At 47.6% G+C, this 27,327-nt stretch overlaps 1 protein-coding gene across 1 annotated transcript in view; it reads left to right on the plus strand.

Annotated features, from left to right (window-relative positions):
• Positions 1-27,327, plus strand: part of LOC124716992 (nuclear RNA export factor 1-like) — a 227,282-nt gene that overhangs the window by 25,822 nt on the left and 174,133 nt on the right. The window contains exon 3 of the mRNA XM_047243615.1: positions 14,746-15,182. Within this exon, the coding sequence (XP_047099571.1) occupies positions 14,746-15,182 (437 nt within the window). The remainder of the gene's footprint in view (positions 1-14,745; positions 15,183-27,327) is intronic.

The raw sequence follows: 27,327 nt of genomic DNA on the forward strand, positions 1-27,327 counted from the left end.
GCTGCTAGACATTCCTGAATACCAAAAAATGAGATGACCATAACTTTCCCAGTAGAAGCAACCACTTCTGCTTTTTTGGGGGTTGGTGATGGAGATCTCCACACTGAGTTTTGCTGTTTGCTCTCAGGATCAAAATGGTGTAGCAAAGTTTCATCAGCAGTGATTACATTTGAAGAAAAAAAAAAAAAAACCTCTGGATCTTCCTCTAACATCAATTTTAACTGCACGCAGATCTGCACACGAGTGTCCTTTTGTTCGGGAATTGACAGTCCAGGAACCCATCGCACACAAACACGTGCTGTGTGCAATTTTTCTGTCACCAACGTGTGGGTGGCACCCAGTGAAATGTTCAGTATTTCAGAAAGTGATCTTAAGGTAATTTATCGATCCTCTCTCACAATGACAGCAGCAGTGTTGATGTTTTCTTCTGTAAGAGCAGTAAATAGAGCACCAGGTCCACCTTCCTTTGATATTAGTAATTCTCCCTCTTTAAGCATTTTAAAGCACCTTCGAGCTGTGCTGTAGGGAAGAACAGACTCTCCATAGGCCTCTTGTAACATTGTATAGGCCTCAACTGAAGATTTGTTGAGACGAAAGCAGAATTTCAAAGCCCCATATTGTCCCTCATGTATTACCTCCATTGTAGCAGCAGGCGATACTGAACATGTCTGACCTTGCCTGCCTCTCACAGGTAGGAACTAGGAGTCCCAACAATGAAACTATTACGGCGTGTTTGTTGCACATTAAGCTAACAGGATATCGTAAGAAATTTAATGACAAGAAATTATGACCATAAAAAAGTTATGATCATTCTTTATTGAACAGCTCTTGTAAATGAAAATAGAACAGTCCCTAAAGTGTAAATATCTGTAAAAATTATTTTTAAATTGTTTACATTTTATACATTGGCAGAATCGCTTTTTCCAGTCTTGGTAGCAGTGTTGAAAGGCTTCAACTGGTAGGGCCTTCAACAAGTTGGTCATGTCATTTTGAATATTCTTGAGAGACCCAAAATGACAACCTTTAAGACATTTTTCAATTTTGGGAAAAGAAAAAAAAAATAAGGGTGAATTGAGTGAGACCAGACAATGAAGACAGGTGGGTTGTCTGCATCAAGACAATGCTCCATGTCACACAGCCTTGTCTATAACAGAATTTTTTACCTCGAAAGACATTTCTGTTGCTCCACAGAGAGGCAGAATTAAGACACTTACAGAAAGCTTTCAGCCAAAGCCTTCATCAACGAAAGAGAAACACACATCCTTCATACAAACAAGCAAGTGCACCCCACGCATACATGATCACAAACTCCAACATCTCGGGCCAGAATGCCTTCTGCAACCTTTTTCTTTAGCCTTTTAGGGACACTTTTGTAAAACACTTGCTTGACAGTTTGACCAGGAGGAACAAATTATTTATGCACAATACCCATGCTGTCAAAAAAGGCAAATCAGCATGGATTGGATTTGCTCATTTGGACCTTTTTTCAGTTGAAGAGATGTCTCTGTGTGTGACTCTTCACTTTGCCACATTGTCTCAACATCATACTCAAAATCCAGGATTCATCAACTGTGATTACACAAGTGAATCATTTGAGGACATTGACAGTCCTCTCAAGAAGATCAATGCACATGTTTTTCCAACTGTCCCTCTGCTCAGTTGTGAAGTTTTTTGGCACCATTTTTGCATAAACTTTTCGCATGTGCAAATCTTCTGTCAAAATTTGATGTATGGTGAAAGTGTTTAAGTGTAACAGATCACCCATCATCCTTATTGTTAAACATTGGTCTGATCTCACAAGAGCACGCAAACATTCGACATTTTCGTCAGATTTGAAGTTAGTCTCCGTGAGTGAGGTTCATCTTGAATGTGTTTTCGGTCTTCCAAAAATGATTTGTGCTAGTGAAAAACTTGTGCTCTTTATAAAGAGTGCTCCCCGCAGGACCATTTCAACTTTTCAAAGATCACACTTGCGGATTCCGCAAGTGTAACATGAAACTTTATTGCATAACATTGCTTTAAATTCCTCTGTTCCACTTTTGGTACATACAACAAAAACACACCTTCACTGATGGTGCCTTGAAAATCATGTCATGGCTGTACGGAACTCAAACTCGGGCTGAGCATCTGGAAGGGATGAACACACCAGTCTACACAAGTAGAATAGGACAGCGTTGCCAGATCACTCGTAGTTGTGTCCATCTCATTATTTTCATCGCACACCTCATATGTCATTTTGAAGTGAAAGAAGCTGGTAATTTCCAAAAGTTTCACACCTCTGTGTGTTGAGTGTGGATGGCAACCCATATAAAATTATTTGGCTGTATTTGATAATTGTCTTTTTTCAGTTTTTATTTATTTTCACTTTCTTTTGTTTTGTCTTGGTAGATATATTCTAAGTTGTATTTTAGAAACCCTTCTCCCCCCTGCCTTCGCACTCTCAGAATCTTACATTCTTGTGGAGGTTCTGTTAAGAGTATTGGTGTTTGCTGTGGTAATGATTTTCTCCTTAATAACGTCATCCAGTTCTGGTTGTTTCATGAGGGTTGTATTTCCCTCATATTGGCAGCATCATTGCACTGTGGGCTCAGTACTGTAGTCTTTACTAATTCTTAATTTTATTTGCATAATTAGTGGGATTCCCAATTTATTCCTATGGTATGATATCATTCAGCAGTATGTATTGAGAGTGATTCTAAACCATGAAGAATAATTGTTATTTACATTTCTGATGGATCAACATTCATTGATGGATCTGTTAGGACAGTGCAGCACACGTGTGACTGCCACTGTTGAAACTACTTATGATTGTTTGCATGCTGTTGTCACCCTCAATGCATAGCTCTTGACTGTGTACAAAATCAGATTAATTTAAGGCAGTGCTGTCAGTTGCTCACACAAACTTATCCCAACACTTTATCTGTAAAGAATGTACTGTTTTGATAAAACTCTGTATTCGGCTGATATTGTATGTATGTGACATGAAACTATCTGACAAAGACACACAGTGTATACTGATTCTATCTACACAATGGAAACAGTATTTACAATATTTTCAAAACAGAGAAAATTATGATTGAAGTTCGTTAGGAGACGTGCTCATTCTCATCCTCCGTATTAATTTTGTTTTAAGTGTAGTGTTAAGAGTGAAAATGCATCTTGATCCTGCAATAATTCTTTCTTTTATGCCCGACCATTCATTGTTGTAACTAAACTATATTCAGGGTTATTTCAACCATCAAATGTTTCTCAGTCTTGTATAGTTATCAGTTTTGTGGAATTTGGTAGAATGTCTTTTCTTGTATAATTGTGTTAAGTTGACTGCTACCTGTCTTTCTGGCACAGCTTTTATAAGGACAATATATTTATTCTGGTTGTTCATCTCATTTGCATAGCAGTACTAAATCCTCTGCATAAGCTATAATTTTGAATTCCACAAGTTTTTTAAATAACAGTGGCCGTGCGGTTCTAGGCACTACAGTCTGGAGCTGAGCGACCGCTACGGTCGCAGGATCAAATCCTGCCTCGGGCATGGATGTGTGTGATGTTCTTAGGTTAGTTAGGTTTAATTAGTTCTAAGTTCTAGGCGACTGATGACCTCAGAAGTTAAGTCACATAGTGCTCAGAGCCATTTGAACCATTTTTTTTAAATAACATTGCATCCATGGTGAGTTCTCTTCTACCACCTTCTCAGGACAGCAGACAACTCCTGTTTTCATAAGAAGTCTGAAATTTAATGACAACTGAGGAGCTGCCGATACAGAACTGAACAATCCAAACAACTTGTCTACTTTACGTAACTGACTGATACCTAATAGGAGGAATTATTTCAACAATACCACCACCTCACCATGAATATTTTTGGTCTGAGGATAGTTAATTAAGTAAAACTGGTTACCAAAATAGATAAATTGACTTTTTGTTGCAAAGATCCATAATGAGGAGAACCTCAAGGAAATAGAACATGTCATAAAAAACAAAAACGAGTAATAATAATATGAAAGGAAAGTTGCTATTCACCATTTAGCGGAGATGCTGAGTCGGAGATAGGCACAACAGAGAGACTGTCACAAATAAAGCTTTCAGCCATTAAGGCCTTTGTCAACTGGTAATACATATTAACAAAAGAACATATTTGCTATGATTCCTTCCACAGGTACTAAGCGAAGTGGTCCTCAGGAAAATGGAATAAGTAAAAGACCATAAAGATATTTTCATTTAAAAGTTAATGCCAAACCTGCCACAGGCATGTAAATGTATATACTCTAAAGGCAAAAAGATAATTTCTAGCTATTGTGGCCATACTTTATCAGACAGTAAACAGCCACAGCACTTAGACAGATCACGTAACTGCGCTGAAGATAAACACAAGTCAGATTTTACATAAAAGTCACGTTATTTAAAATTATTAATATATACAAATCCTCTGTAACTATAAACTCTTGGCATGCCACTTTGTGGCTCAGCGGTAGAATGTTGTATGTCACAGGAAGCGGCGATCTGGGTTTAACCCCACGGATCATGAGGATGGTAAAAATAGACTCTTTAAAGTGTGCTGCACCCTAATGGCACAGATGTCTGTTGAGGCAAAATAATTGTTAGCAGGCAATCTCTGGAGGACCTGCTACATCTCATTTGTATAAGGCTTACTGTGGAAGTGTGGTGATCCTTGGGTGAACCACACGGGTCAACAGAGTAATACCTTTAGAATTGTGTTAGGAAAATCTGACTGTGGTAGTTTTAACATGGCACAACAGTGTTGGAATGTCTTTATTGTGACGAAATGATAATGTTGTATGATGCAAATGCCTGATGCAAGTCTTTCAGTTATTTGCCACTTAAGTGACTTGCGTGGCCCTGACTCAATGGCCACCCATCCTAGTACCGACCAGGCACAGTGTTGCTTAACTTTAGTGATTGGGCTAGAACTGGTGTATCTGATTTGATGAGGCTGTTGGCTTCATTGTGATAAAATCAGTAGAGGGGAATTTTGAGGCAGTATTCTCTTTGTGCATCGACTAAAAACATTGGAATGTGTCATTGGACCTGTGACGTCAGTCGAGTGACTTTGCATCGGGACCCTATTGGTTCAAACTTCTATTTCTGAACTATTAAGAATTGGTTCAGTATGCTGTAGCTGTAGAAAAGAGTAACACACTCAACTTAAGTAATGGTTTTGTAAGGTGTAGACATATAATGGACACAGATACCCATGCCATTGAAGGCAGGAGAGTGAGTGGTGAGCTACAAAAGCTGCCACTTTCATCGTAGCCTTCAGTTTGCCTATGCTACCAGAACATATCAGGGTCAGGTTTATTCGACTGAAGGCAAGACCTCATATAACCGGTCCAGTGCGATGCTCTAAGTGTCAGAGGTATGGTGACACTGCACTAGGGTTTAATGCCAAGGCAACATGAAACAAATGTAACTGTGTAACAGGGTCATTGTGTTCAATGCGACTTTTGTGTAAATGGCTAGTGTAGTCAGTTTGCTTCAAGCTGGAATTCCTCAGTATTTCTAGAAGAAAATAAAATTTGACAAACTAAAGTGATGAAGAGAATTCTGTATCTGACTCCAGAAAAAAAAAAGTATGTAAGGACTTGCAATCCCCAGTTTTCTCACCATTGTTTGCTTCCACTGTGAGAAAAACTGAAGGCAAAATCAGTAGTGCCACACAAACACAGGCACAAGCAGGCATACAAGGAAACTTATGTGCACTAATTCCCAAGCTACTAAGCCTACAGCTACTTCTGAATCAGTGTCGGCAGGGGTTACTACTTAGCCCCAAAGACAACCTCCGACTACAAAACCAGGGGCCCCAAGTAACTCAGTCTTATGTGAACAGCCTGCATCACAACAAAATGCAAAATCCTCTCCCAGAAACAGTCAAAATCCAAAGAAACCTGGCATGATACCAATATGTAGGAGCTTAGTATTAACTGACAAAAGTAAATCTCAACTGTAATAGGATACATATGATGACAAAGTGGGAGGTCGTTGTCATCCTCCTCTTCCTCCTCCTCCTCTCACTGTCACCAAAAAAGAGAGACAGGGTGAAATAAAACCCTCTGACTAATGGCTTCTACGTTGCAGTGGAATGTGAACAGTTTAAGACATACTGTAGAAGTAAAGCTGTTAACATAGGTTAGGCCCTTGTGCCTATGCGTACAAGAAACACATCTCAGACCTTTGTCAACAATGTCTTTATAAGCTATACGATCCACAGGAAGGGTGCTACAGATGGCGAGAGAGTCAAGGGTAGAGTGACGGGATTCATCCATGAAAAATGCCATTCTGTACCTGTTACACTTACCAGTCATCTCGAAGCAGCCGATACTGTCCTTAGGGAAGAGTTGGAGGATTTGCAGTCTCCTCATAGTTTTTTCGTGTGAATCCACCTGTCATATAGCAACACTTGCCACCAAGCCACCTAAATGAATTTTAAATAAAGCCAGATGGGCACTTTATATCAACCTGGTTTTATTCTAACATAAATCCTGCATCCAGGACACAGTAGGAAATGTAACTGACACCCTTAACAGTGTTGCCAGTGTCGCTGTCCCGAAGTGGTCATGTAATCGTGGCAGATGACCAGTCCCATGGTGGATCAGGTAATGCCATTTAGCCATCAGGACAAGCACGGGCACTACAAAAGCTTTAATATAACACATCTGTTGACAACGCTGCAGCATTTTGCTTTGTTCGGGGCAAATATAGGCGCGTTGTTGAAGAGAGTAAAATGCAGCTTTGATGAGAATTTTTTCAATCTATTAACATTCCATTCTGTCAGCAGAGGTGTGGGACTCGGTGAGAAGTAGGGATGTACACTCCGGTGCTGTACCGAGCAGTAGTGCCCCTTGGCTACATCAGAAGCTGTAGCATAGACAATTAAGAAATGCTTTGAACTGATTAAATCCAACACAAATTGAGATCCCCACATTCCAATTCAGCTGGGGATTAGCTTGGAAGATGCGACTGGACTTCAGCTCCAATAGTACCGTCGAGTACAGCTGCCCCTTTTACGAGGACAAGTTACAATAGAATATTCCAGCACAACTGCGAAGTGCACCTGGCATTGCCGGGTGACCCTTGACTCACTCAGGGGGGAGCACAGCTAGTATAGACGTCTACTGGGCGACCCTGTTTTGCTCATTCCTCTCCTGTGACCCTGCCCGCTGCCCACATGCATTTGGCTGGTGCAGAATTGTCACACGTGTTACAGCCCGGCAGCTTTACTGCCTGCACCAGTTCCCGGCTGTGTGACAGTGGGCATGCGATCTGAAAAGACCTGAGCTACAATGTTCACTTGCTTTGGGTCACAGTGCAGATTTTGGAACCAGACAGTGTGCTCTACAGTATTTGAATACTGAGTCGAAAAACTACATTCTCGATATTTTTGAAAGAATGTTGTCAATGGGATAATACAGTTCATTCTGTGAAGGCAGCAGTTGTGGTCTCCCTCCTGAAACTTAAAGAATAACATGGGTCCAAGTAGTTATCACTGTCTAGCACTTACCAGTTGTCTAGGGAAGACACTGGAATTAATGATCAGCAGTCACTTAGCATGTGTTCTGGAAACCAGAAAACTCTCCAGTCCCCTTTCTGTAGGTACTGCTGTATATTTGACAATCTAATACTCTTTGAGGCAGTGATATGAGAAGCTTTTTTAGCAGCCCTCAATAAGAATTTTTTTTGATATTGAAGAGATCTGTGGCAGTACACGGAAATAAACATTTTATGACAACTGTAAAGATGGAACTTCTGCTCCTGTATTGCTGTTGTAGCGCAATCTTTCCTTTTGGGGTGGTATTTTGGGTTCAGAGTTGACAGTGCTCCCAGACAGACAGACAGACTTAGGAGAAAGGTGTACTACAGTGGAGCATTTTTAGTGCTACTCTTTTTCCAGCAGTCAGCAACTGTACACTGGCCACAGTCAGGAGGTCTGTCTAATGGTGTTTCAATTTTGTTTGTCTTCCATTATTGAGATATCTGCTCGATAACTGCAACTGACTTGAAGAACATTAGAGTTACGGATTAAAAATACAGGCCTTATTTTTCCCCGCCAGAAGAATTTGTCACTTTTAATTGTGCACATCGCAGATTTAGTCCATCCAAGTTGCATCAAGGGGAACACCGCGTAGCTTTTATGAATCAATAATGATGCTGGGTGGTGTTTTTGTGAGAAACTCACCTTCTTATCATACCTTAACCATCTCAAAGTGAGAGCTCTAAACATCTTAAAAGTGTCTCGGTGGCAGATACTGGTGAGAGGGTGGGAGATGCTGATAGATACTTCCTGCCGTTACTGTGGTTGTTTTGTGCATACGGTTCTGCATGGCCATCTTGTTGAAATATCTCAGGATCAGTTCACCGTGATGGGATTAGATTGGTGACTGCATCCTTGAGGATGAACCCAGTACCCAGCCTCTGTGTTGAGGCTGGGGAACTGCCTCTGAACATCCAAAGGAAGTTCCTGATGGTGTAACTTGCATATAATGTCTGGTGGGTCCCCCCGCCCCCCCCCCCCTCCCGACCTGCCTCCCGTTTCCCCCAGGTTCCGGCCTTTAATCTATAATCCATCAGCAGAATGAATGTATGTAAATCACTGAACAACAATGATATTGTTTGCGATCAGAGCAAAGGAGCAGCTTGCAGAGCTTGGTGTAGCGGACCTGAGTGTTTTAGCACGTGGTTGGAATGAGTAACTTCCCTAGTTAGTATTGAAGGCAAGGCTGTTTTTAAATTTGACAAAAGCACGGGAAATCTCATGCACCAGATTTTATTTTTTAAATGAGCGTTTCAAGAGTTTGTTGAGGAGCACCAAAATGTTGCAGTTTTATGCTCTGATGAATCAAAGCAGGCCATAAGTGTCAGCTGCTCAGTAATTACCCCTGACATTGTTGTTAGTATTAAACTATCGGACAAATTTATATTCTTTGACATGGAGTGTTTGCAATCCTAGAGGTGCTGGAGGAGGTGATGTGCAGTCAACAGAATAACTTCCTCGTCTGGTTTGATTCCGTATGTGTCGTACAGGCCATTTGGCAAATGTATGCGGCATACAAAGTGGTACGAAACATATGAGACACACTTTATATACTGTAATGTCGGGGGAAGGAAGTGTTCTGCTGGGTGCCAAACCACATGGGAATCCTGGGAAATGAGCAATCCTATGCTCCAGCAAAGCACACACATCAGGAAAGTAATGTACTGCCCCCTGCCATTCCCTCGAGTGCTATTACCTTGTTAAGGAGGAGAGTTTGAGTCAGTTGGAGAATGTGTGGCTGGCTCTTTCCCTATTTTTATTTAGTATTTTGTGCCCTGACTATTATTGTATTATTTAAGCATGAGGAAGTGACAGGGATATTCATACATAAACACAGGCTCCTTTGTGTGATTTTTTTATTATCCATTTTAATGTGTCACTAAGTGGCCACTTTTGTCATTGCCAGACTGTTTTTCTTGTGTCTAATGTGCCTGTGGGGATCTGTCCCAGGAAGATTGCTTATGAGAGACACTTTATTTTCTCCCAAAATTTACTTTGTTATGCGGAAGCACCGATAACTGTGTTGTTGAACCCCCGGGAAGCTATATTATTGTCTTTATGGCTGTCATAAATAATATATACATCAATTGATTTTACTAAGAACATTGACAGTGAAGTAGAAGAAATTGTCTGCCAATAAGCAATTTGGGTTCATCTTAACTTGTACTTTATTAGTTGATAAACTATTTATGGCTGCTTGCAAGTTACTAAAAATGTGTGTCTTCAATAATGAATAACTTTATCAATCAAATTAATTGACTTTAAATCTTATTTAGCTTATTTTTATTTCTAGTATTGATTCCATGAACTGAGCTGTTAGTTTTAAAAAGAGCTATATTCTTTGTGACAAAATTCCATTAAATGTGTACTGACAAGCACTAGTTCAACAGTTCCTCGAAAGGCCTTCTTCTCAGCAGGACATTTATGAATTCACATCACAAATAACTTTTATTAGCTGCTTTTGGATTCAGAAAACTGTAGCTCGATTGATGAGTCACTGTGAGAATGAACTCGAGGAATGATAGTAAGCGAAGTATGCCAGCTTTTCTATTGTGGTAATTCCTACATCTGACGGCTTTCACAATGCAGGTAAAAATTTATGTACACATTTCAGCTGTGTTCAGCGATACATTTCTGCAAATGTAATCTCCTATAGAACTGCAATCGAAAGAATCACAAACTTCTTCCATCTGCTTGTCTTCACATGAGGTGTGTCTGGAGAGCAGTGCTGTTGTTCTAACCAGTAGATTTATTGTATATAATGTTGCAAACATTTAATAATCTTTGAATTACTTTCCTTGGACATCCGCACATCTTTTCCAGTGGCACTGCCAAGCACAAGACGTGTCCTGGAAGGCTTCAGTTGAGACCTCAGCAAAGGTCCTAATCATGGTGCATTGGACTTCTGCAGTAGACCCGTAACCGATTACTTTGAGTAAGGCCTTGAAGGGAAATAAGTTGGCTGGTACTATGAGTGGACTGTAAGGGGGTTGCAGCAGTGTTGCCAAGTTGTGCTGTGCCAGGTAGTCACAATTGTGAAGTGTGGCATGCCTTGGAGCATTGCACATGGTGGAGCTCCCAGGAAGTGATGATCTCCTTTCTCACACACACGACCAATTTTTGCAATTTTTCCAGCACACTGACATAGTAGGCAGTGTTCACTATTTGGCTGAGAGGAACAGACTCTCTGTGGACCACACCATTGGCATAAAAAAAGACCGCTGACATTGTTTTCACTTTCAATTTGCTCAGTTTTGATTTTTTTCAGTTGTGGGGATATTGAGGTGTATGCCACTTGCAGCTTTGACGTTCTGTTTCATTGCCGGTAATGATGTCCAAGAAAGAAGTTCAAAAACCAACGCATTTGAGAAATTCAATTGCGACAGTCACCTAATGATTCTTCTAATTGTCCATCAAAAGCTTGGGAACCAGTTTGGCACACACCTTCCTCATGTGCAATTTATAGTGCACTAATTGTACATTTGCTTTGGGACTGTTGAGAGTTTCTGCAATCTTCTGGACACTCAACTGACAGTCAGTTGAACAGATCACACACATGGCCCAAATTGTCATCGGTTTTGGTGCTTGACGACCATCGAGTGTGGGATTCTTCGACTACCTCTACCTGGTCTTTCTTAAATGCTTTCATCCACCGCGAAACTTGCGAATTTGATAGAGCACTGCCCCTCAAACTTGCACTATCAATCAGTGACCTCCAGAAGAGGTTTTTTCAGTTTCAAACAAAACTTCACTGCATAATGTAACTCAGGTGACTATTTCATTTCCTTTTGAGGTGCATGCACTAAACAGGGATGCACAGAGACAGCAGTCCTGATGCCCCAAACTGCTCAGACCAGAGTGGTGAAGGCATCACTTTGAAGCTGAAAGTCCCTCCCCCACCTAATCCAACCATTTGAAATTCTCTGTGGCCACTTGAAGTACCAGCACAAAAAAATTTAGACATTTGCTGAGTAGAAACATCTTACAAGTTTTGAACTGCACGTAGTGTGCCTTTTTGAACTTCCGTGACAAAGATTTGCTTAGAAATCATATATTAATGTGTGTAAAAGTTCCGTTAATGGTGCTTTCTAAAACTAGACTGAATGCAGTGACAGTCCATTTGCACACTACCAGTCATTAATTTTTGAAAAAAAAAAAAAAAAACCACTATGCTGCATTTTAAAAGTTTTGGAACGATGTTTCATGACTGTAACGATACATAAACTATTTTTCATTCTGATTTCAAATCTTATTTTGGTTTTTCTTTATCACACCAGATTTTTTGTACAAATCACATCTGAAGTTTTACCTGAAATCACATTTTTTCTAACAGGAATTTTTTTTTAAATTGCATTAAAAATTAATCATTTATTTTGTAATATTGTCCAGAATCATTACACACTGCATTAGATGAAACAGTGGTATACGTTTACTCAAAAATGCTAATAATTATTACAAAACCAGCACGTCTGACAGTTTAATTTCCCTTAGCTGATTTCACTGTGTCGAGGTCTTTCTGAGGTGGGATAGAAAGGTCTCTTCTTCAATTGTCTCCTTACTCCAATGTCATCTCTCAGTAGCATAAAACAGTTTCCAGCCATCATGTTTGTTCGTTCCACCTTCCCTGGTATCTCTCTTCCATCTTCTTGATATCCTCTTGGAACCATTATCCGTCTTCTTCACTGACATTTGCATGGTTTGCAGGAAAAAATTCGAAATGTGAATGTAGAAAATGAAGCTTCATACATGTGTTGCATCCTAATTTTGTGAAACTCTGCAACATTCCTTTAACTGTGGTTTTACAATTTGGATGTTTGTTGCTGCCCAAAAGTTGGGCACTACATTGTTAAATAAAACCCAGACCCTTTACACTGATTCATTGTACTTTCAAACTAACTGTCTTTCATCAAATTTCTGATCTGCGGCCCCACAGGGATGCCTTCTTTAAGTTTCTCATGAAGTACTTTTGGTAATCTTGTTACTGAGCACAGTAAGCTGTAACCATCTTTTGGAAGTGCTTTAGTGAACAGGATCCTTAATCCAAGCTTGCTGTGATGAGGTGGTCGTAGTATCTTACTTGGCTGACCAACTGGTTCATTCATTATATTCTGCGAACCAGGTTGAAGAGCCAGTTAGTTAAGTACCAGTGCTGGTCTTTCACTCAGCTGTCCCTCTCACAAATGAAACTAGACATTTTTGTGTAGCCAGATTGTTCACCAATTTAACATGCCAGCTACTTGCAAATTTCCACATACTGTCCAGGAATGTTTTTCATGATTCACAGTTTCAGCACAGCATTGAGGTCCAGTGTACAGAATGGACAACAAGCATTGAGCCAAATAAATTTCGATTATGGAAGAATATGCCTTTCAGGCTACATTTTGATCAGTCTGTAAACAGTCTCCACTGATTTGGATCATAGATCACATTAAAGATATTCAATAAACCCTCAATATGACAACAAAAAACCCTATGGTCTTCTTCTTTAATTTATTAATTTCTTTTCTCTTTTCATGTGCCAAATAAAAAAAATGATACTCTGGCTGACAGTAGTAGATGACCCAAGCAATTTGGAAGCATCTTTGTCAGATTCAGGTCACAAGTTAAATCATTTAGTTCACTTTGATTAAATAACTGTAGTGCAGCTCTTCCAGCTTGTAATCATCACACTACTTTTCTGAGTTGCTCTCCTGTTGCAAATCTTCAACAATGGAAGGTGGAGTTGGAGGAGGGGGCTTCACTGTGTGTAACTGGTCATAAGACTGAAGAAATGTTAGGATATTTTATATCCTTCTTGCTTTTTGCACTGTGACCTGTGATGCTAACAGTACTAAGGGAAAAAAAGGATATATGTGATTTTGTGGCTCCTTCCAAACTATGAGAATTGCAAAAGATATTGATTTCATTTTCCCATTTTTCCACAGTGTCTATCCATCAATACCTTTACGGTCTATCTTGTGTGATGCCCAGCTTTGGTTACTATCACCAAGCCTCATACCAAAGTATGGGTAGAACATATTTTTCATGAAGCTGTTAATGTCCTATTTCACTTAGTTATGTAGCTACCACATACATAACAGAATACATTTGGGCTACTGGACCACTTTCGGGAACTCTTTCCTGAGAAACTGCAAATCTACATTTAACAACACAAATGTAACGTCGTAACAGTATAGCATACCAAACAGCTAAATGAGAGTGACAGGTGAGACCAACTACTCCAAATTACTAAAATAATATTTTCCTTACTTGCAATAAAATTTCTCTTTGTGGAACTTGAGGTTGAATGAAAAATGCACTTATTTGATGTGGAAAAACTATATGTGGTAACAGACCTGAAATCAGCACTAAGAAGTAATTCAGAAGCAGCAAAAATTATGCAAACATAAAAAATCATGTTAAAAACCTTTTTTACATTTTCAAGTGTTGAAATTACTCCATTAGGTTTTATTATAATACCTATATGTACTAGTTTGGATTTTCAGCAAAGTGAATTATTTCTGCTTCTTGGATATGTGATAGAAGGTCCATTATATGTAACAAGAAGAAGAGTGACCCCATATTAATCCGTGTTCTAAAAATGTAGAGATTACCCCCATACTGAAGTTGCTGTTTCATTGTGTACAACCACTGAATTTCTCAGTGCAACACGTAGCATCCTGATAGATAGAGAAGATGAAACCAGTTAACAACAAGATCTTTGATAACATAATATTTGAGCTTCTCTAGGAGACACTGCAAACTGACAATCGTATGCATTTGACATATAACTGAAATTATGAGTTGGAAATATTTTATCTTTTAAATTTTGTATAATTATACTATTTAGTGTATCAAGTGTCAAGGCATTTGCATGCATAATTTTTTTCCAGCACCTTCATGGTGGAGATAAGTCTTAGTGAGACCGGTCAGTACTAATTAACATCTGTCTTATTGCCTTTATTGTAAAAGGGTCTGACAGTAACACATTTCAGTCTGTCTGGAAGTATCCCTCATTATAGTGACGCATACGTGACCAAATGCATCGTGTATTAGTGAAGAATAGTAATGTTTCAGATCCTTTTTTACTCGTCTGATGACCAGTCGGCATCCCGACTGCACGGCGAGTGTTATCTTTACTCTTATAGCGTATTGGCTGTAGGCTCTGTTCTTCTAGAATTCTTAGCCTCTTTATTGATTTAATATCTCTCGTATAACAGGCGGGTGCTGACACAAGTCCCAGTCACCAAAGATCCGATTATAGAAAGAGGACCAGTACTATACGGCGGCAGAGGGAAACCACAATACCAGCGGCAACCGCTGCCTGCGGTGCAACCACACCGACCGCTGCCTGCAGTACAGCCGCTGCCTGCGGTGCAGTCGCTGCAGCCACCACCCGTAGTGCAGCCGCGCCACCCGCCACCTATGGTGCAGCCGCCTGTCGTACAGCAGCCAGTGGTGCAGCAGAGCCACTACCAGTCACCGCCTGTGGTGCAGCCGCCTGTCGTACAGCAGCCAGTGGTGCAGCAGAGCCACTACCAGGCCCCACCTGTGGTGAAGCCACCTGTCGTGCAGCAGAGTTACTACCAGTCCCTGACACATAGCACCGTGTCATCCCAGGCTGTGCAGCATGCAGTGGCCGTGTTTGCACAGACAGGTAAGGAAACTAGGCTGTTCTGCCTTACAGTATCTGTTAATAGGCATCTTGCTTCTTACCCCATTCTTTTTACACTAGTAGGGTGTGCTGTCCGCTTCTACATTTATACCCCACTAGCCACCGTATAATGTTTGCTGGAGGGTGCTTTGACTATAACAGCCACTTTGCCCTCTTTCCTGTTCCAGCCACAGTTTGCAGGAAGAACAGTTGTCAGTAAGCCACCGTGTGAGCACGAATCTCTCAAATTTTTTTTTTTGGTCTTTTTAGTGAGATTTATGTAGGGCGAAGCAGTATATCTGTTTACTTGTGTAGGAATGTACTCTCTCAACAATGCAGGAAAAGACAGAGTTGTGGAGAAGCACAGTTAAGACACATTCATGAAGTTCATGAAGCTTGTAGCCACAGCCTTCGTCAACGAAAGAGAAACACACACCCTTCATACAAACAAGCAAGTGCACCCCACGCACACATGATCGTAAACTCCAGCATCTCGGGTCAGAATGCCTTCTGGCCGGATATGCTGGAGTTTACGATCATGTGTGCGTGGGGTGCACTTGCTTGTTTGTATGAAGGGTGTGTGTTTCTCTTTCGTTGACGAAGGCTTTGGCTGAAAACTTTATGTAAGTATCTTTTAATTGTGCCTCTCTGCAACTTAACGTGTCTTCTGTATGGTAAGAAGCAACCCGTTGTTTCCTACATTGTTGGTATTCCTGCCTGTAGAGTTTCCATTGTTTGAACACACTCTCTCAGAATTTTGACAATAAACCAGACTGTGATGCAAAATGCCTCTCTGCAGCATATGCCACTGGAGTTGGACCAGCATCTCCATCGGTGTTTACTAGATGAACTTTACCAAAGTGCATTGCTTTTCTTTGCACTTTCTCTGTTTCCTCCATCAATTTAACTTGGAAGGATCCCAAACGGAAAAATGTTATTGGAGTATTCATTGAACGAGGATTTTGTAAGCTACCTCCCTTGTGGGATAACTACACTCCTCCTCTGCCATGGTCTGCTCCCCTTGACACAATGCCCCTTGGTCTGTACCCCTCACCACACAGCCCCTTTGATCCGCCGCCCGCTCGCCCGCTCTGTGTGTACACTCCCCAAACCCTCTTGTCACCACCCCAAGTGCATCCACCACAGCATGCCCCTAGCCCCAGTCCCACCTCAACATCAGCCCAGTAACCCCCCCCCCCCCCCCGCCTTCCCCCTTCCCAGCCCTCGCCGCCCTCTACCCTCGCCGCCGCCCTCTACCCTCGCTTTTGTCCCTTGCACCCTGACCCTGCTTCTCACCATTCGCTCAGTCCCATCCCTCACTCACACCTTCCACCTCCCTTCTATATTCTACACCTACCTATACTATCCCTTCCCTTCTCTGCTTCCCCTCCCCTCTACATCTCCAACTTCCTCCCCTCTTCTCCTCACCTCAAAACATGCCATCATACTTCCCTCTTCCCCGCATTCTTACTTCCAGCCATACTCTTCCCCTCTGCCCCTCGCCCCCACCACTCTCACAACAACAACTCTCACCACAACTTCCCTCACCTCTCTGCCCTAAGCACTTACTTACATGCCTGCCCCTTAGGCCCCACCCCATCCTCGGAAACTGCCCTACCCTGCTCGTGCCTGGCCAACACCCACTTATACCTGTAACCCTCACCCCCCCCCCCCCCCGCCCCCCCGATGCCATCTCTCTCCTTTGTCTGTGCCCTGCCTCTCCACCATCCTCCTCCGCTGCCTCCACCCCTGTATCTCGTACCTTGGTCCGTTATTTCCTGCCTTAGCTACGACTTCTTCTCTGCCACAGCTCCAACTTCTCCTTCTCCTGCCTTATCTCCAACCTCTCCTTCACCTCTACTTCTCCCGCCTTATCTCCAACCTCTCCTTCTCCCGCCTTATCTCCAACCTCTCCTTCTCCCGCCTTATCTCCAACCTCTCCTTCTCCCGCCTCATCTCCAACATCTCCTTCTCCCGCCTCATCTCCAGCCTCTCCTTCTCCCGCATCATCTCCAGCCTCTCCTTCTCCCGCCTCGTCTCCAGCCTCTCCTTCTCCCGCCTCGTCTCCAGCCTCTCCTTCTCCCGCCTCGTCTCCAGCCTCTCCTTCTCCCGCCTCGTCTCCAGCCTCTCCTTCTCCCGCCTCATCTCCCGCCTCATCTCCAGCCTCTCCTTCTCCCGCCTCATCTCCAGCCTCTCCTTCTCCCGCCTCATCTCCAGCCTCTCCTTCTCCCGCCTCATCTCCAGCCTCTCCTTCTCCCGCATCATCTCCAGCCTCTCCTTCTCCCGCCTCATCTCCAGCCTCTCCTTCTCCCGCCTCATCTCCAGCCTCTCCTTCTCCCACCTCATCTCCAGCCTCTCCTTCTCCCGCCTCAACTCCAGCCTCTCCTTCTCCCGCCTCATCTCCAGCCTCTCCTTCTCCCGCCTCATCTCCAGCCTCCCCTTCTCTCTCCTTCTCCCGCCTCATCTCAAACCTCTCCTTCTCCCGCCTCATCTCAAACCTCTCCTTCTCCCGCCTCATCTCCAGCCTCTCCTTCTCCCGCCTCATCTCCAGCCTCTCCTTCTCCTGCCTCATCTCCAGCCTCTCCTTCTCTCGCCTCATCTCCAACCTCTCCTTCTCCCGCCTCATCTCCAACCTCTCCTTCTGCCACCTCATCTCCAATCTTTCTGCCGCCTCATCTCCAACCTTTCTGCCACCTCATCCCAAACCTCTCCTTCTCCTGCCTCATCTCCAACCTCTCCTTCTCCTGCTGCCTCATCTCCAACCTCTCCTTCTCCTGCTGCCGTATCTCCAACCTCTCCTTCTCCTGCTGCCGTATCTCCAACCTCTCCTTCTCCTGCTGCCTTATCTCCAGCCTCCCCTCCTCCTTCTCCCGCTGCCTTATCTCCAAACTATCCTCCTCTTGCTGCCTTATCTCCAACCTCTCCTCCTCCTGCTGCCTTATCTCCAACCTCTCCTTCTCCTCCTGCCTTATCTCCAACCTCTCCTCCTCCTGCTGCCTTATCTCCAACCTCTCCTCCTCCTGCTGTCTTATCTCCAACCTCTCCTCCTCCTGCTGCCTCATCTCCAACCTCTCCTCCTCCTGCTGCCTCATCTCCAACCTCTCCTCCTCCTGCTGCCTTATCTCCAACCTCTCCTCCTCCTGCTGCCTTATCTCCAACCTCTCCTCCTCCTGCTGCCTTATCTCCAACCTCTCCTCCTCCTGCTGCCTTATCTCCAACCTCTCCTCCTCCTGCTGCCTTATCTCCAACCTCTCCTCCTCCTGCTGCCTTATCTCCAACCTCTCCTCCTCCTGCTGCCTTATCTCCAACCTCTCCTCCTCCTGCTGCCTTATCTCCAACCTCTCCTCCTCCTGCTGCCTTATCTCCAACCTCTCCTCCTCCTGCTGCCTTATCTCCAACCTCTCCTCCTCCTGCTGCCTTATCTCCAACCTCTCCTCCTCCTCCTGCCTTATCTCCAACCTCTCCTCCACCTGCTGCCTTATCTCCAACCTCTCCTCCACCTGCTGCCTTATCTCCAGCCTCTCCTCCACCTGCTGCCTTATCTCCAACCTCTCCTCCTCCTGCTGCCTTATCTCCAACCTCTCCTCCTCCTGCTGCCTTATCTCCAACCTCTCCTCATCCTGCTGCCTTATCTCCAACCTCTCCTCCTCCTGCTGCCTTATCTCCAACCTCTCCTCCTCCTGCTGCCTTATCTCCAACCTCTCCTCCTCCTGCTGCCTTATCTCCAACCTCTCCTCCTCCTGCTGCCTTATCTCCAACCTCTCCTCCACCTGCTGCCTTATCCCCAACCTCTCCTTCTCCTGCTGCCTTATCCCCAACCTCTCCTCCTGCTGCCTTACCCCAACCTCTCCTTCTCCTGCTGCCTTATCTCCAACCTCTCCTTCTCCTGCTGCCTTATCTCCAACCTCTCCTCCTCCTGCTGCCTTATCTCCAACCTCTCCTCCTCCTGCTGCCTTATCTCCAACCTCTCCTCCTCCTGCTGCCTTATCTCCAACCTCTCCTCCTCCTGCTGCCTTATCTCCAACCTCTCCTCCTCCTGCTGCCTTATCTCCAACCTCTCCTCCTCCTGCTGCCTTATCTCCAACCTCTCCTCCTCCTGCTGCCTTATCTCCAACCTCTCCTCCTCCTGCTGCCTTATCTCCAACCTCTCCTCCTCCTGCTGCCTTATCTCCAACCTCTCCTCCTCCTGCTGCCTTATCTCCAACCTCTCCTCCTCCTGCTGCCTTATCTCCAACCTCTCCTCCTCCTGCTGCCTTATCTCCAACCTCTCCTTCTCCTGCTGCCTTATCTCCAACCTCTCCTCCTCCTGCTGCCTTATCTCCAACCTCTCCTCCTCCTGCTGCCTTATCTCCATCCTCTCCTCCTCCTCCTGCTGCCTTATCTCCAGCCTCTCCTCCTCCTCCTGCTGCCTTATCTCCAGCCTCTCCTCCTCCTCCTGCTGCCTTATCTCCAGCCTCTCCTCCTCCTCCTCCTCCTCCTCCTGCTGCCTTATCTCCAGCCTCTCCTCCTCCTCCTCCTCCTGCTGCCTTATCTCCAGCCTCTCCTCCTCCTCCTCCTCCTCCTGCTGCCTTATCTCCAGCCTCTCCTCCTCCTCCTCCTGCTGCCTTATCTCCAGCCTCTCCTCCTCCTCCTGCTGCCTTATCTCCAGCCTCTCCTCCTCCTCCTCCTCCTCCTGCTGCCTTATCTCCAGCCTCTCCTCCTCCTCCTCCTCCTGCTGCCTTATCTCCAGCCTCTCCTCCTCCTCCTCCTGCTGCCTTATCTCCAGCCTCTCCTCCTCCTCCTCCTGCTGCCTTATCTCCAGCCTCTCCTCCTCTTCCTGCTGCCTTATCTCCAGCCTCTCCTCCTCCTCCTGCTGCCTTATCTCCAGCCTCTCCTCCTCCTCCTGCTGCCTTATCTCCAGCCTCTCCTCCTCCTCCTGCTGCCTTATCTCCAGCCTCTCCTCCTCCTCCTGCTGCCTTATCTCCAACCTCTCCTCCTCCTCCTGCTGCCTTATCTCCAACCTCTCCTCCTCCTTCTGCCGCCTCATCTCCAATCTTTCTGCCGCCTCATCTCCAACCTTTCTGCCACCTCATCCCAAACCTCTCCTTCTCCTGCCTCATCTCCAACCTCTCCTTCTCCTGCTGCCTCATCTCCAACCTCTCCTCCACCTGCTGCCTTATCCCCAACCTCTCCTCCTCCTGCTGCCTTATCTCCAACCTCTCCTCCTCCTGCTGCCTTATCTCCAACCTCTGCTCCTCCTGCTGCCTTATCCCCAACCTCTCCTCCTCCTGCTGCCTTATCTCCAACCTCTCCTTCTCCTGCTGCCTTATCTCCAACCTCTCCTTCTCCTGCTGCCTTATCTCGAACCTCTCCTTCTCCTGCTGCCTTATCTCCAACCTCTCCTTCTCCTGCTGCCTTATCTCCAACCTCTCCTTCTCCTGCTGCCTTATCTCCAACCTCTCCTTCTCCTGCTGCCTTATCTCCAACCTCTCCTTCTCCTGCTGCCTTATCTCCATCCTCTCCTTCTCCTGCTGCCTTATCTCCATCCTCTCCTTCTGCTGCTGCCTTATCTCCATCCTCTCCTTCTGCTGCTGCCTTATCTCCAACCTCTCCTCCTCCTGCTGCTTTATCTCCAGCCTCTCCTCCTCCTCCTGCTGCTTTATCTCCAGCCTCTCCTCCTCCTCCTGCTGCTTTATCTCTAGCCTCTCTTCCTCCTCCTGCTGCTTTATCTCCAGCCTCTCCTCCTCTTCCTGCTGCCTTATCTCCAGCCTCTCCTCCTCCTCCTCCTCCTGCTGCCTTATCTCCAGCCTCTCCTCCTCCTCCTCCTCCTCCTCCTCCTCCTCCTCCTCCTGCCTTATCTCCAGCCTCTCCTCCTCCTCCTGCTGCCTTATCTCCAGCCTCTCCTCCTCCTCCTGCTGCCTTATCTCCAGCCTCTCCTCCTCCTCCTGCTCCCTTATCTCCAGCCTCTCCTCCTCCTCCTGCTGCCTTATCTCCAGCCTCTCCTCCTCCTCCTGCTGCCTTATCTCCAGCCTCTCCTCTACCTCCTGCTGCCTTATCTCCAGCCTCTCCTCCTCCTCCTGCTGCCTTATCTCCAGCCTCTCCTCCTCCTCCTGCTGCCTTATCTCCAGCCTCTCCTCCTCCTCCTGCTGCCTTATCTCGAGCCTCTCCTCCTCCTCCTCCTGCTGCCTTATCTCCGACCTCTCCTCCTCCTCCTCCTGCTGCCTTATCTCCGACCTCTCCTCCTCCTCCTCCTGCTGCCTTATCTCCGACCTCTCCTCCTCCTCCTCCTGCTGCCTTATCTCTGACCTCTCCTTCTCCTGCTGCCTTATCTCCGACCTCTCGTTCTCCTGCTGCCTTATCTCCAACCTCTCCTTCTCCTGCTGCCTTATCTCCAACCTCTCCTCCTCCAGCTGCCTTATCTCCAGCCTCTCCTCCTCCAGCTGCCTTATCTCCAGCCTCTCCTCCTCCAGCTGCCTTATCCCCAACCTCTCCTCCTCCTGCTGCCTTATCCCCAACCTCTCCTCCTCCTGCTGCCTTATCCCCAACCTCTCCTCCTCCTGCTGCCTTATCCCCAACCTCTCCTCCTCCTGCTGCCTTATCTCCAACCTCTCCTCCTCCTGCTGCCTTATCTCCAACCTCTCCTCCTCCTGCTGCCTTATCTCCAACCTCTCCTCCTCCTGCTGCCTTATTCCCAGCCTCTCCTCCTCCTGCTGCCTTATCCCCAGCCTCTCCTCCTCCTCCTCCTCCTCCTGCCTTTTCCCCAGCCTCTCCTCCTCCTCCTCCTGCTGCCTTGTCCAGGCCTCTCCTCCTCCTCCTCCTGCTGCCTTGTCCAGGCCTCTCCTCCTCCTCCTCCTCCTGCTGCCTTGTCCAGGCCTCTCCTCCTCCTCCTCCTGCTGCCTTGTCCAGGCCTCTCCTCCTCCTCCTCCTCCTGCTGCCTTATCTCCAGCCTCTCCTCCTCCTCCTCCTGCTGCCTTATCTCAAGCCTCTCCTCCTCCTCCTCCTCCTGCTGCCTTATCTCCAGCCTCTCCTCCTCCTCCTCCTGCCTTATCTCCAACCTCTCCTTCTCCTCCTGCCTTATCTCCAACCTCTCCTCCTCCTGCTGCCTTATCTCCAACCTCTCCTCCTCCTGCTGTCTTATCTCCAACCTCTCCTCCTCCTGCTGCCTCATCTCCAACCTCTCCTCCTCCTGCTGCCTCATCTCCAACCTCTCCTCCTCCTGCTGCCTTATCTCCAACCTCTCCTCCTCCTGCTGCCTTATCTCCAACCTCTCCTCCTCCTGCTGCCTTATCTCCAACCTCTCCTCCTCCTGCTGCCTTATCTCCAACCTCTCCTCCTCCTGCTGCCTTATCTCCAACCTCTCCTCCTCCTGCTGCCTTATCTCCAACCTCTCCTCCTCCTGCTGCCTTATCTCCAACCTCTCCTCCTCCTGCTGCCTTATCTCCAACCTCTCCTCCTCCTGCTGCCTTATCTCCAACCTCTCCTCCTCCTCCTGCCTTATCTCCAACCTCTCCTCCACCTGCTGCCTTATCTCCAACCTCTCCTCCACCTGCTGCCTTATCTCCAGCCTCTCCTCCACCTGCTGCCTTATCTCCAACCTCTCCTCCTCCTGCTGCCTTATCTCCAACCTCTCCTCCTCCTGCTGCCTTATCTCCAACCTCTCCTCATCCTGCTGCCTTATCTCCAACCTCTCCTCCTCCTGCTGCCTTATCTCCAACCTCTCCTCCTCCTGCTGCCTTATCTCCAACCTCTCCTCCTCCTGCTGCCTTATCTCCAACCTCTCCTCCTCCTGCTGCCTTATCTCCAACCTCTCCTCCTCCTGCTGCCTTATCTCCAACCTCTCCTCCACCTGCTGCCTTATCTCCAACCTCTCCTCCACCTGCTGCCTTATCTCCAACCTCTCCTCCACCTGCTGCCTTATCCCCAACCTCTCCTTCTCCTGCTGCCTTATCCCCAACCTCTCCTTCTCCTGCTGCCTTATCTCCAACCTCTCCTCCTCCTGCTGCCTTATCTCCAACCTCTCCTCCTCCTGCTGCCTTATCTCCAACCTCTCCTCCTCCTGCTGCCTTATCTCCAACCTCTCCTCCTCCTGCTGCCTTATCTCCAACCTCTCCTCCTCCTGCTGCCTTATCTCCAACCTCTCCTCCTCCTGCTGCCTTATCTCCAACCTCTCCTCCTCCTGCTGCCTTATCTCCAACCTCTCCTCCTCCTGCTGCCTTATCTCCAACCTCTCCTCCTCCTGCTGCCTTATCTCCAACCTCTCCTCCTCCTGCTGCCTTATCTCCAACCTCTCCTCCTCCTGCTGCCTTATCTCCAACCTCTCCTCCTCCTGCTGCCTTATCTCCAACCTCTCCTCCTCCTGCTGCCTTATCTCCAACCTCTCCTCCTCCTGCTGCCTTATCTCCAATCTCTCCTCCTCCTGCTGCCTTATCTCCAACCTCTCCTCCTCCTGCTGCCTTATCTCCAACCTCTCCTCCTCCTGCTGCCTTATCTCCAACCTCTCCTCCTCCTGCTGCCTTATCTCCAGCCTCTCCTCCTCCTCCTGCTGCCTTATCTCCAGCCTCTCCTCCTCCTCCTGCTGCCTTATCTCCAGCCTCTCCTCCTCCTCCTCCTCCTGCTGCCTTATCTCCAGCCTCTCCTCTTCCTCCTGCTGCCTTATCTCCATCCTCTCCTCCTCCTCCTGCTGCCTTATCTCCAGCCTCTCCTCCTCCTCCTGCTGCCTTATCTCCAGCCTCTCCTCCTCCTCCTCCTCCTGCTGCCTTATCTCCAGCCTCTCCTCCTCCTCCTCCTCCTGCTGCCTTATCTCCAGCCTCTCCTCCTCCTCCTCCTGCTGCCTTATCTCCAGCCTCTCCTCCTCCTCCTCCTCCTACTGCCTTATCTCCAGCCTCTCCTCCTCCTCCTGCTGCCTTATCTCCAGCCTCTCCTCCTCCTCCTGCTGCCTTATCTCCAGCCTCTCCTCCTCCTCCTCCTCCTGCTGCCTTATCTCCAGCCTCTCCTCCTCCTCCTCCTCCTGCTGCCTTATCTCCAGCCTCTCCTCTTCCTCCTGCTGCCTTATCTCCAGCCTCTCCTCCTCCTCCTCCTGCTGCCTTATCTCCAGCCTCTCCTCCTCTTCCTGCTGCCTTATCTCCAGCCTCTCCTCCTCCTCCTGCTGCCTTATCTCCAGCCTCTCCTCCTCCTCCTGCTGCCTTATCTCCAGCCTCTCCTCCTCCTCCTGCTGCCTTATCTCCAGCCTCTCCTCCTCCTCCTGCTGCCTTATCTCCAACCTCTCCCCCTCCTCCTGCTGCCTTATCTCCAACCTCTCCTCCTCCTTCTGCCGCCTCATCACCAATCTTTCTGCCGCCTCATCTCCAACCTTTCTGCCACCTCATCCCAAACCTCTCCTTCTCCTGCCTCATCTCCAACCTCTCCTTCTCCTGCTGCCTCATCTCCAACCTCTCCTCCACCTGCTGCCTTATCCCCAACCTCTCCTCCTCCTGCTGCCTTATCTCCAACCTCTCCTCCTCCTGCTGCCTTATCTCCAACCTCTGCTCCTCCTGCTGCCTTATCCCCAACCTCTCCTCCTCCTGCTGCCTTATCTCCAACCTCTCCTTCTCCTGCTGCCTTATCTCCAACCTCTCCTTCTCCTGCTGCCTTATCTCGAACCTCTCCTTCTCCTGCTGCCTTATCTCCAACCTCTCCTTCTCCTGCTGCCTTATCTCCAACCTCTCCTTCTCCTGCTGCCTTATCTCCAACCTCTCCTTCTCCTGCTGCCTTATCTCCATCCTCTCCTTCTCCTGCTGCCTTATCTCCATCCTCTCCTTTTGCTGCTGCCTTATCTCCATCCTCTCCTTCTGCTGCTGCCTTATCTCCAACCTCTCCTCCTCCTGCTGCCTTATCTCCAGCCTCTCCTCCTCCTCCTGCTGCCTTATCTCCAGCCTCTCCTCCATCTCCAGCCTCTCCTCCTCCTCCTGCTGCTTTATCTCCAGCCTCTCCTCCTCCTCCTGCTGCTTTATCTCCAGCCTCTCCTCCTCCTCCTGCTGCTTTATCTCCAGCCTCTCCTCCTCTTCCTGCTGCCTTATCTCCAGCCTCTCCTCCTCCTCCTCCTCCTGCTGCCTTATCTCCAGCCTCTCCTCCTCCTCCTCCTCCTCCTCCTGCCTTATCTCCAGCCTCTCCTCCTCCTCCTGCTGCCTTATCTCCAGCCTCTCCTCCTCCTCCTGCTGCCTTATCTCCAGCCTCTCCTCGTCCTCCTGCTCCCTTATCTCCAGCCTCTCCTCCTCCTCCTGCTGCCTTATCTCCAGCCTCTCCTCCTCCTCCTGCTGCCTTATCTCCAGCCTCTCCTCCTCCTCCTGCTGCCTTATCTCCAGCCTCTCCTCTTCCTCCTGCTGCCTTATCTCCAGCCTCTCCTCCTCCTCCTCCTGCTGCCTTATCTCCAGCCTGTCCTCCTCCTCCTGCTGCCTTATCTCCAGCCTCTCCTCCTCCTCCTGCTGCCTTATCTCCAGCCTCTCCTCCTCCTCCTCCTCCTGCTGCCTTATCTCCAGCCTCTCCTCTTCCTCCTGCTGCCTTATCTCCAGCCTCTCCTCCTCCTCCTCCTGCTGCCTTATCTCCAGCCTCTCCTCCTCTTCCTGCTGCCTTATCTCCAGCCTCTCCTCCTCCTCCTGCTGCCTTATCTCCAGCCTCTCCTCCTCCTCCTGCTGCCTTATCTCCAGCCTCTCCTCCTCCTCCTGCTGCCTTATCTCCAGCCTCTCCTCCTCCTCCTGCTGCCTTATCTCCAACCTCTCCTCCTCCTCCTGCTGCCTTATCTCCAACTTCTCCTCCTCCTTCTGCCGCCTCATCTCCAATCTTTCTGCCGCCTCATCTCCAACCTTTCTGCCACCTCATCCCAAACCTCTCCTTCTCCTGCCTCATCTCCAACCTCTCCTTCTCCTGCTGCCTCATCTCCAACCTCTCCTCCACCTGCTGCCTTATCCCCAACCTCTCCTCCTCCTGCTGCCTTATCTCCAACCTCTCCTTCTCCTGCTGCCTTATCTCCAACCTCTGCTCCTCCTGCTGCCTTATCCCCAACCTCTCCTCCTCCTGCTGCCTTATCTCCAACCTCTCCTTCTCCTGCTGCCTTATCTCCAACCTCTCCTTCTCCTGCTGCCTTATCTCGAACCTCTCCTTCTCCTGCTGCCTTATCTCCAACCTCTCCTTCTCCTGCTGCCTTATCTCCAACCTCTCCTTCTCCTGCTGCCTTATCTCCAACCTCTCCTTCTCCTGCTGCCTTATCTCCAACCTCTCCTTCTCCTGCTGCCTTATCTCCATCCTCTCCTTCTGCTGCTGCCTTATCTCCATCCTCTCCTTCTGCTGCTGCCTTATCTCCAACCTCTCCTCCTCCTGCTGCCTTATCTCCAACCTCTCCTCCTCCTGCTGCCTTATCTCCAGCCTCTCCTCCTCCTCCTGCTGCCTTATCTCCAGCCTCTCCTCCTCCTCCTGCTGCTTTATCTCCAGCCTCTCCTCCTCCTCCTGCTGCTTTATCTCCAGCCTCTCCTCCTCCTCCTGCTGCTTTATCTCCAGCCTCTCCTCCTCCTCCTGCTGCTTTATCTCCAGCCTTTCCTCCTCTTCCTGCTGCTTTATCTCCAGCCTTTCCTCCTCCTCCTCCTCCTCCTGCTGCCTTATCTCCAGCCTCTCCTGCTCCTCCTCCTCCTCCTCCTGCCTTATCTCCAGCCTCTCCTCCTCCTCCTGCTGCCTTATCTCCAGCCTCTCCTCCTCCTCCTGCTCCCTTATCTCCAGCCTCTCCTCCTCCTCCTGCTGCCTTATCTCCAGCCTCTCCTCCTCCTCCTGCTGCCTTATCTCCAGCCTCTCCTCTTCCTCCTGCTGCCTTATCTCCAGCCTCTCCTCCTCCTCCTGCTGCCTTATCTCCAGCCTCTCCTCCTCCTCCTGCTGCCTTATCTCCAGCCTCTCCTCCTCCTCCTGCTGCCTTATCTCCAGCCTCTCCTCCTCCTCCTGCTGCCTTATCTCCAGCCTCTCCTCCTCCTCCTGCTGCCTTATCTCCAACCTCTCCCCCTCCTCCTGCTGCCTTATCTCCAACCTCTCCTCCTCCTTCTGCCGCCTCATCACCAATCTTTCTGCCGCCTCATCTCCAACCTTTCTGCCACCTCATCCCAAACCTCTCCTTCTCCTGCCTCATCTCCAACCTCTCCTTCTCCTGCTGCCT

This window comes from Schistocerca piceifrons, chromosome 9, assembly GCF_021461385.2.
Source record: "Schistocerca piceifrons isolate TAMUIC-IGC-003096 chromosome 9, iqSchPice1.1, whole genome shotgun sequence".
Classification (NCBI taxonomy): domain Eukaryota; kingdom Metazoa; phylum Arthropoda; class Insecta; order Orthoptera; family Acrididae; genus Schistocerca; species Schistocerca piceifrons.